General features: G+C 40.6%; 1 protein-coding gene across 1 annotated transcript in view; it reads left to right on the top strand.

Moving 5' to 3' along the window:
* The window catches only part of LOC122788688, a 728,859-nt gene that overhangs the window by 148,192 nt on the left and 569,433 nt on the right, over positions 1-11,234 (top strand). Inside the window, exon 3 of the mRNA XM_044055582.1 lies at positions 6,238-6,409. Coding sequence (XP_043911517.1) covers positions 6,238-6,409 — 172 coding nt within the window. The remainder of the gene's footprint in view (positions 1-6,237; positions 6,410-11,234) is intronic.

Below are 11,234 nucleotides of genomic sequence, written 5' to 3' on the forward strand. Positions count from 1 at the left end.
AGTGCAAGCTGTGTACAAGGACCCATTGACAAGTATGAACAGCGTTTGGTCTTAGAGTGGTTCCGAGTGGGTGTACATCAGAGTTCAGCTCTTAGCCCACTGTTGTCTGTACTGGTGATGGACTACATTAGTAAACAAGTCAGAGGGGACATGTTAACAAAGGTGTTGTATACAGACGATGTGGCATTACAGGCAGACTCTGAGCAAGAACGTCAGCAAAGGTTAGGTGAATGCAAAACTGAAGGCATGTGGGATGAAACTGAGTAGAGATGAGACAGCTGTAATGTCAGCAAATAAGGGAAATCAGAAGAGCACGAAAATTGAGATAGAAGGGAAAACAATGGAACAAGTGAAGAGCTTCAGGTATGTGGGAGGGGTGGTTGAAGAGAGGGGAAGTCTGAATGAGGAGGTCAAAGCTAGAATCAGAGAGGCTGCAGCCAACTGGCACAGAGAGTCAGGGGATAGTGTATGACAGAAGAATGCCAAATAAGTTGAAAAGTAAGGTGTACAAAACAGTGGTGCTACCAGTATTACTGTGAGATGCAAAAACTTCGGCAGTAAAGGCAGACCATTTAAGGAAACTAGAGGTGATGAAGTGCCTGAGATGGGTGGTAAGATGCACACTGTGGGGCAGACTGAGAAATGAAGACATAAGAGCAGAAGCCAAAGTAGCTCCAATTGCAGAAAGTCAGAGAACAGATTACTGTAGTTCAGGCACATGTGCAGGAAAGCAGAAGAGAGTCTAGTGAAGGAGATTTGGGACAGACAGGAAGAAGGCAAGAGGTGACAAGGGCGTCCAGCAAAGAGGTGGATGAATTGTGTGAGAAGACCTATAACTGGTATGCATGAGTGCTGAAAAAGGTAGAAGAGTGTAATTGAATAGGGAGAGATGGCTAAAAGAGACACAACACCCAGACCCCATATAGAAGATGGGGGAAAAATGGAGTTGGTGGTGGTGGTGGTGATGATGAGCCTGCTTCCTATTGGATAATTAAGTGCAGACTCTTGACGGTACTACAGAAGAGGGTTTGCCTAATAGTTTTTTTGTGGCCGATTATGCTGAAGGCTTTAGATAGGTTTAGAAATAGTGCTAAGGTAAGACAGGCATTTGTATAGTGATTGCCTACATCGGTGAAACTTAGCTTGGCTATGGTTGGTTCTAAAACTATGCTGGTGTGAGAGAAGATTACTTTTTTAATATAGCTAAGAAGCTGAATATGAATACATTTTTCTTGAACTTTTGTTAGGAGTAGTAGTTTGTAATGCTGGCACTGTTGCAGTAGCCTTAGCATATGAGCTATATCCTGCCAAGGATATAATAGCTGGCCAGCTCCCAACACTTCAGGGCACCTTCCACATAGCCAAGCTATCAGGCAGTTCGAGCTGAGCTGACTAAAAGACAAGTTTGGGTGCCAAGCCCCCCAGAACTTTAGCACTGCTGAAGAATACTCTTCTCTAAGGCTTTTAAGGTTCGACCGTTGGCTTGGTGCTGTTCTTTTTCTTGGCAGATAAGTTCCTTTTGGGGAAAAACCTTCCATTTTGTAAATGTTGTGTTTTACCACTTTGCTCTTCAGGAAAGTTATTTTAAAGCTAAGGGGTTTGTGTTATAATGGACCGTCATGAGAGTGTATTATACCTGTAAATGGGAGCACTCTTTTCTTCCGGGCAGTTTAAAAGTTGTGTAAAGTAACTGAAAAACCTCTGCTGCAGAGGTAATCAAAAGTGTGATGAAAGGTTAAACTGATCCAGGGAATCTCTAAGAGTTTTTATCCATCCTTTTCCAAATTTTCTAAGGGATTCCCTAACTCTTCATCCAGTTTTGACAAAAAGCAGAGTAAACAGTCCCAGCAAAATACAGGTAAATGGACATTTAAGAAGAAATAGCAAGGGGGTTTCAAAAAAGCTTCAAACCTCCCAAAACCAAGAATAGTCCAACAAATCTGAATGATTGTTCAAGAGATCTTGTGATCCTATCCCAATCTGGCCCCGTTTTTCTTCCAGAAAATATGCATCTCCATTTTCTCTCTTTGGTAACTGATAGTCAGACTAATGGGTTCTGAAAGTCATTCATCAAGGTTACAGATGACAGTGGGAGTTAATTCCTCCTTTCCACGGGGTAATTCCCCATCTTCTAGATTAGACTGTTAACCAGTTCTTTGGACAGCATGCAATAAAGGAGTGAAAGAGCCAGTTCCTCCTTCTGAGGTGGGGAAGGCTTTTATTCAAAAATGCTTGGAGGACCAGTTCTGGATCATTCTTTCCTAAACCTGTTTGTGATATTCCCAAATTCAAAATGATGCCACTTCACCACCTGTTACCTCTTCTTCCTCTTTCAAGTTTCCTGTTAATACTAGACTGAAAAGATTCTTATTAGATTAGTACTAGGCTAACTACCCATTAAGCCTAGGCAATTACCCCATGTGAGAATCAAATCCTGCACTTTGTGTCTGTAAGGTAAACACATTAACCATTATGCCAGCCCTCCCTTACCTTAAAACAGTTAACCAGTGTAGAGCATTGATCTCCGTGGACCTTTTGCAGACTCATTCCAGGAGCACTGTCTGGTTAAGCGACTTGCTCAGAGACACTCGGTTAGACAATGGTGGCTGAGGGAATCCAACCCTAAACCACTGGACTACTGGAAGCAGCTCTTTAATCCTCTGTCCCTATTCAAACAAACTTCAGATATTTCTTAAGGTTTTGTAGGACTGGATCATATCAGTTCTCTGCTTTACCTTCTACTATCCACTGCACCAACAGTGTTCACAAAGTGTCTGTCTCCAGTTATAGCTCATTGCAGGCTATAGGGTTTCCATTTTTAGTAGACTTGCTTACCTTTGCAGAGTCTTTTTCAAAGTGTCAGGAATCTCTGTCTCTCTCTTGGGTGAGAGATCCCTTACACAAGCAGGGATTCCAAGGGCACATTCAAAAGTCTTTATTGACCTCTTCACACAGGATTGTTCCTAAGATATTCAAAGAGCTTTTCTTCCAAAGGAAAAAATAGATCTCTAGATCTATATCTATGGTTTTCCACTCAGAATGCAGTCACTGTGAGAGAGTACTTCAGGATTTCGGGTCTCATGACTTCTATGATTCTCATGGTACCCCTGGCAAGACTCCACTTGAGAGATACAGTAGCAACTGAAGTCTCTTTGGTCCCAGCACCAATGCCCTTTATCTTTTTAAATCCTGGTGCTGGGGTTGGTCAGAAGAGAAATAATTTGGTGGAGACAACAGATATCCTTAAGTGCAGGTATCCCCTTCTTCCCTACCTGTTCCAAAGTACTCAGTTACCACAAATGCCTTGGACTTTGTAGAGCAGTTTCAGGCAGGGAAAAAGTGCAGGGTGTGTTGGACACCAAGGCGAGATGCTAGCAAATAAATATCAGAGTTGCTTGCTCGATCAAGGCACTCAATTCTCTGAATCTTGTTTGTTCACTTCGACCTCTTCAAGTTGCAACAGACAGTACTCCCTTTGCAGACCAACAATGTTAGCTTGGGATATAGCTGCACAGCATAATCGTACTGTGCAGGCATCCTGCATTCTGTTAGAGCAAAACCATGTGACAAACAAGCTAAGCAAGACCAGCATAGACTCTCAGAAATGAAAATTAGATTATGGGTCTTCCGATTTTTGGGCCATCTGTAGGGGGTTCCTTAAGTAGACATCTTTGCCTCCTCTCTGAACAGTTAGCTGGCAAGATTCTGTTCCAGGAGTGCATGCAAGAAGGCCTGGAAGACTGGCACTTGTTCTTTTTCTCAGACAGAAATGCTGTATATGCTTTCCCACTGTTTCCACTAATATCTAGGGTACTTCTGAAGCTTCAGAAAGAATCCCCCCAAAATCATTGTGGCGAGTCCCTTCTGTCCCAGGCAACTGTGCTTCTCCCTTCTTTTGGAATTGGCCAGGGGCAGATTACCACAAGCTTCCTCACAGATTGGATCTGTTAGGGGGTATGTGTAGACCTGTTATGACTATGCCACACCTCTTAACTTCTTAGGATAAGAAATCTGGATAAAGCCAAAAGTAACTGGGATAACAATAGCCCAGAAATCGGGGCAGAGTTTAAATGTTGCTGGTATCAACTTAGAAAGTTGTTAGAATAGCAGACTTGGCTTTCGCATGCATGGTCTGAAGGATATGAAATTTGAAACTCAAATGTCTGTCATTATTTAGTGAGTTTAATCCTCAGTGATTTGTTAGGAAAACAAATTTTCTGAGGGACAGACCAAAAATATGATAGAAAAATCTGAACATTCTGTGAAAATCTAGACCGGTAAAAGGTATGGACTGTGCTTTGTGGAAGTTGAGGAATTAAACATGATAGAATATTGGTGTTGTATTGTAGTACACATAGAGATTTGAAGTATTATTATATGACATGGTGACTCCTTGTGCTTTATGACAACTCCTCTTGCTCTGTTTTTTTTTTCAGTCTAACTGAAGTATATTGAAACCAGGGGGCAGGATTTCATCATTTTTGGTATCCTGTTTGAGCAAGGTTTCTGAGGCTGCAAAGACACTAGGAGAGTGATTGGTTATATAAGCATGAACTTTGGTTATTTTATTGCTGGTGTTTCTCAGATTAACATGAATGAGTCGAAGTCTTGTATGGTTAGATGATTTAACCTTAAGAAAAAGTGCACTGGCTATCCCTAATTAAATAAACTAAATTGTACATTTTTATATTTAATGCATTCCTGTAGTAATCTGGTAGGGAGGCTAGTACATGCAAAACTACTTTCATCTAACTACTTGCCACTTCCCCTCGAAATGTTATTTGTAATGTTCATCATACATATTACTCAGTACACACCATTCAGACCTTCCTTGATTGTTTGCACCCATAGACTCCTCTCCAACTGAAAGTATTTGCTAAAGGAAAAAAGTTAGTAGCTTACGAGAGGACCAACCATAGTTCATTCAGAACAGACCGTCAGACGTCTTATGACTATTTGCTTGTACCTGTTGGCTTTTTGTCTTCAGCTAAAAGGAAACAAATGCTAATGGAAAATAAGCAACAAATAACTTTTCAAATGCTAGAAAGAACTACCTTTTTCAAGCCTTTCATATTTTCTCTTATTTTTCTAGACTGTGTGTATCTTAAACTTAGAGCATTAACCTAGACTTCCACCTGTATAAAAACAGGGAGAAATTATTTTACTGTGATCATTGCACTTATACACACCCAGCACCCCAGGATCACAATACTATATTGCTTATTTCCAGCCTTTCTCATCGTGGTACAGTGTAAAGACTGGATAAGTTGCAATTAAGAAAAAAAGTACTTTCTTGTTTTAATGTCACTAGTTTAAGCAGCAATCTCTGATATCCCCCCCTTCACCTTTAAAGTACAACTGCATAACATACAACATGCATTACAGTTATCAATATGAGTAAAATTGTTTCTACTTGTAATTACTTATTTAGTCCCTTCATTACTTCTCCAAACGTTAATGATAAAATAGTCAACAAACTACTAGTCTTTTTCACCTACCTCCTGCAGAACCACAATTCCTGTGTCTAAAATGCATCTAATGCAAATGACACTTTACAGTTCTGCCATTTATTCACCAGTTTACATTATTATTGGCCTTCTTCCTTACCCTTTCAAACTCCCAGTAGTGAACCCTGGTTCAAGTTCAGTACTCTTGATTCTTCCACTCAGCTCTTAAGCTTTTTTTTTCTGTTGCTCAGATCATTTCCTTAGGTACAGTTTAAAAGATAATCACTGGCAAATTGAGCCTGTGGACTTTGCTATTAGAAAAATGAGAAGCGGAGTTTCCTTCAACTTGTTGGCTCACTGTCAGTTAACAGGAACAGAAATTTGGGCAATCAAAAACAGTGTAAACAGACTTGGATTAACACTGTATGAACTGAAAAACGTTGTTACATTTGTTTTTTTATTGCATTCTCAGATCATCACTTGTTACTTCAATTTGCTTTCTGCCTGTTTTAATTAAAAATTTAATCAGACTTAATTACTGATTTTCTTGTTTGCCACATGATTATTGCCAAATTAGTCACACATTTAAGTGATTGTGCAACTGGTTCCTGCTTTCTGCTCGGTGATCTGATAAAACAAATTAAACTGTAATTCATAGTAATTCACCACACAGCTTTTGTCATGTAAGAAGCTCAGGGATTCCAGTCTTGCCTTATCTGCTTTGTAATTTTTTGTAGCTAAAGTCATGGTCTGAGTCGCTCTGTAATTAATTTATTCATTTTTATTGCAGGTAAAGTCATGGTCTGAATTAACAACTCCTTTGAAAGTTTACTACAGCTTAGCAATTCTTTCTTTGTTGGTGCTTTTGTCAGTGACCATTTGGATACTTTCAAAGCAGAATGAGAATGATAAAAACAGCGAAGAGGATTTTGCCTTCTCATTGATTCAGCTAATAGGAATTGGTAAGGAAAAACAGAATGATTTTTCATTTAAAAAAATAGTATAAATGTTTCCATTTGCTGACTGAACTAAGAGTGCATATTAGGGTATGTAGGATATAATGCCACATTTTGCTTATCTCTGGTATCTTTGGACATGTGAAAACATTTTATAGAGTACTAGTATTTCTCATTTATCAGTCAGACTTTTCGCAGGCAATACAAACAATGACTGTATGTGCCAGTGCAATTCTTTTCATTTAGTGCCAGCATTATCAGAAGCTTTACAGTAACAGTGTGTTAGTTTCTTCTGTGGTAAAACTAACCTGCATTAAGAAGTGTCACACAGCTGTAGCTTCCAGATGTTTACCATTAAATCACTGTTGCAGTAGCATAAAGCTATATAGGATATATCCTGCAAAGAATAATGTGCATCCAGCCTGCACACACAAGTTTGTGCCTTCCTCATGCACATTAGATTAAAACAGAAGAATGTGGTGATATAAAAGGAAAACATGAATGCCAAAATTCAGAATCCTCTTGTAGTTGAGGAGTTCAGTTAGACATGTCATCTCTACTGTCTTCATTTTCGGTGGTCAGGTTGTCTCTCTTTGGGGGCCTTCCTTTATTTTTTTTTCATTAAAAAGCACATATGTTTCCATAGATCCTTTCAGTAAAGCAAACTCAAGGGGTGATAGAACTTTTTCTCCTGTTTCCTTGTCTGGTAGGGAAAGGGATTTTACTCCAGGATTTTTTTTTGTACCCAAGAAAGAAGGCACATGGAGACCAGCTATAGATCTTTCAGTTCTGAATTAATTTTTAATAATCCCAATGTTCAGAATGTTAACTGTATAGTCTCATCTTCCTCTTTTTCCCAGTCTTTTCTAGTAACCTGAGACCTCAAGGATGTATATCACCATATTCCAGTTCATAAAGACTTCCAGTGTTACTTAAGAATTTTGTGTCTGGCTGACATTCCCAATTTGCATTCTTACCTTTTGGACTCATCACAGCTCTGAAATATTTGCAAAATGCCTATTTTCAGTGGTTGCCTTCTGAAGAATCCACATTTACCCTTACCTGGAAGATTTCTTTGTCATAGCAGATTTAGTTCATGACACTTGGGCATGTTTGTACCAAGCTGAACTGAGGTGGGCTACAGGCCACAACTGTGAGCTGAGATACCAGATGACTAGGTCTTCTGAGAGTCCCAAAAACCATAAGTTGGCTGTTTTTTTGCTTATTTATACTATTTACGGCACTTTTTATTGTCTTCCGCCTGCTTTAATACTGTATTTCTATACTGTGTACTAAACTACACTGTTGTATTGCCTTACTGTGCCTGTTAAATGTAATTGTATTGCTGTTTTCACTGTTTACAAATCTGTTTATTTATTTTTTCACAGTTTATTTGCTGGCACTTTTCACTGTTGCAAAGCAATCTGTTCTGCTTGTTCTGGTGTTCCTGCCAAGCAGTGTTACAACAACTGCTGTTTAAAACATTCTTTAGAGTCTCCTTGCTGATTTTCTGCAGATTTAAATGTTTTTTTTAGTGTCTCACTGCTATTTTTCTGCTGTATTAAACATTTTGTAGTGATTCCCATCAAAACTAGGTAGCTAGTAGCGGTAGCATAGTCCAGATACAGGTTTGCTGCATCTGGGTCTGTTTGTATTGGCTATTTGTTCTGAGCACGTTTTCCAGGCCGTCTTTGATTGGAAGGGGCCTGCTGATTGGTGAAGGGTGGTTGGTCTTAAGGCTTGGAGTAAGCATCCTCTTTGGTCCTTTTGAACCTTTTTAAAGTTTTTTTTTCAAGATTTTAGCTTCTGATATTTAAGCCTTTCGTTTGAGCAAGTTTCTGCTTGTTGCGCATCATGCAGCACCGTGCACTGCAGCGCAATTGTACACCATAGCTGGACATATTAATTCAACAGTTTTTCCCTTAGCTACAGATGTAGCACATTAGTGTAGCCCTCATCCTTAGTACTTTCCTGATCAAAGAAATACTGCTAGTGAGCTGAAACATTTTAAACTACTAACAAAAAAAAAACCCAGGCAGAAATATCCACCTGCTGAGCTCCTCCTTGATCAATCCTGAAAAGCTCGCCTCGGTGATAAGTATTCAACCTAGCATTATGGACAGTTGGACCACCCTTGTTTCTGCTGCCAACCTTGTTGACTTGGGTCTGTTGAGGCAGTTTAGCAATTGCCTCATGTGCACTGACAACCCTCTACTAATAACTCACTTTAGTACATAGTGTGACAGATATATCTACACCAAGAATCTTGAATCAATGCCCTCTTGCACTCAAAACAGTAACATGGAAGAGGTTGCCAACCCACTCACCACTACATATGCACATAGTACCACTACTCATACACATAGTGTGCATTTAACCCAAAAATCAACATATGCAGAGGTTCTCTCTCAAAAAAAATTACAGAGACGCTAGAGATCTGCAAAACACAAGACTGCTACAACTAACACAGTTCCCACATCACCCATGACACATAGCAACACCAGTGTCTCACCTAACCAGCAAAACACTAAAAAAGCAAATTTTCTAGTCATTGAAGACTGAATAGTGAGACACACGGATGTCCCACTCACCAAGATGGAGAAAGTCACAGTCCTCTGCCTGTCTGGTGCCAGGATTCATCAAATTGTGCATGCACTGAGGTCTCTCAGCAACAAGTACTGTTATGACTCTGTCATAGTTCATGTTGGAGTGAACAACCTAAAACTTGCCTCACTGGACTATAAGAAGAGAGATATGACTTAGCTCTCTGAGTACATGTCCCAGGTAGGTATGTTCCTAGCCTTTATCAGCATACTACCTACACCTAGAGTGATGCCACAGTATAAACAAAATGATTGATTTCAGTAACTGGCTTAGTTTTTGGTGTCTTTCAAAGGGGATCCAGTTCCTGTCAGCCTGGGAAGCCGTGATCGACAAACCTCGTTGCTTTGCCAGAGACTGTTTGCACCTGGCACATGTAGGCTTTTGGCTGCTGGCAAAGGCTCTTGCCTCCCCCATAGTGCCTTTTTAGGCAAGGTCTTGAAAACAAACTTACTGTGTGAAATATGCCAATCATAACAAAATAAGGGTCATGCTGCTAAATGCTAGGATCTTTAACCAATACCCTGGAAGCACTTCTGCCACTGGAAGATGTAGATGTGTGTGCAGTCACAGAAACCTGGTTCAAGACCCTAGACAGGACCCCGGCCTTGCAAGGCTGCAATGTCTTTCACATTCTTCAGACTGCAAAATGAATGTGTGTGAACCAAAGGAGGTGATGTTTCTATCTATATTAGAGATAAATTAATTTCCCATCTGGTTAGATTGTATAACTCCATGGAGTTACTCCAAGTTTAGGTTATGGGTAGGTAAGACCCCCATTCAAGTCATAGCCAGATGTTCTTCATGTTTCACTGTTTCAGTCATTACATTTGGGTTATCCTGCTGACAGGTTGCCCTCAGTCGGCCTGAATTCCAAAGTCTTGGGTCCTGCATTGGCTGCTGTTGCCTCTTCCCTGACGTCAGGTCGTCAGGGGTATAAAAGATGCAGCTGACGCCATTTTCTTCAGTCTTTCTTGCCGCGCAGTGCCCGAAGCAGAAGCAGTTTGCAAGTGCCAGTCTCTCGACTCCTGAGATTTTTGTGTTCGAGTTTCAGATTCAAAGTCTTCATTAAAAGCTAAGTACCCCGTTGGGGAAACTTTTTTCTTGCTCCAGACCGATGTCAGAAAAAGTTAATAATTGTATTTCTTGTGGGAAGCAAATACGTCATAAGGATTTTCATTCTTACTGTATTCCTTGCCTAGGCCCTGACCACGACATTTCTAGTTGTCAGTTTTGTGCTAGATTTAACCAACGCACTATTAAGTGTCGGTATGATTTTGCATTAAGCTAATTTGGGCGAAGATTTAATTATACAATGTCATCGGATAGCCATCCGACTACCGGAGTTCACATAAAACACAAAGAAAAAGAAAAAGACAGTCAACCGAGGTCCAAAACTGATGACGAAGCTTCTCCTAAGCAAGTCGCCGGTTTTCAGTGAGGCGCTTCCGCAACCCCTGACGCCCGGTACTTTAGCGTCACAGGCCACTACCAACTCCCACATGGAGTCGGCCAGACCATTGAAAACTCAAGGTATTGGAGCCTCGGAGGTTATTCCCTCAGATGGGTCCGGAGCCGCTGAGCAGGCATTGGCTTTTGAAGGTGTATTCAGACCTAAGCAATTATATATTAAACCGACTTCAACGGCAAAGACTAAAACACCTTTAAAGGGAAAGAAACAAGTTCAGCCACATGGACAGGCCTCCATGCCCAAAAAACAGATGCTCAAAATGGCCGAAGACTTAATTACCTTGATCAGGGGTCCCCATCCCCTCCTGATAAGAGGCCTAGGCAAGAGACAGACTACGAATCCTTAGATCAGGTTTCCATTTCTTCTGATTCCTCTTCTGATCAGGAATACTGTCTTCCCCCCATGAGGATTCTGTTGCTAAAGAGTCAATTCCTTCAGCATCTCCTCCTGAGGACTACTCTTTTGGGGAAACCTTGCATACCATGAGGGAGCAATTCCACTGGGAGAGCTAAGATTTTTCAGAATCTAAGAAGAGGCTCAGAGACTTCCTTTTACTACCTCAACACAGGACTCTAGCTATTCCACCTGTATTAGACATTGTAGATGATGTGTTCTGAGTCTAGACTGACCCCTGACTTCTTACCTCCAGCTCCTGTTAAGCCGGACAGATACTACAGGGTCCCTCACTCTCATAAATTTCTTTTCAAAAACCCTACTGTAGACCCAGAAACAATTTCTCAGGGTCCCAAAGGGTTTAAG

Source organism: Protopterus annectens, chromosome 14.part0 (assembly GCF_019279795.1).
Source record: "Protopterus annectens isolate FY-2018-M chromosome 14.part0, PAN1.0, whole genome shotgun sequence".
NCBI classification, from domain to species: domain Eukaryota; kingdom Metazoa; phylum Chordata; order Ceratodontiformes; family Protopteridae; genus Protopterus; species Protopterus annectens.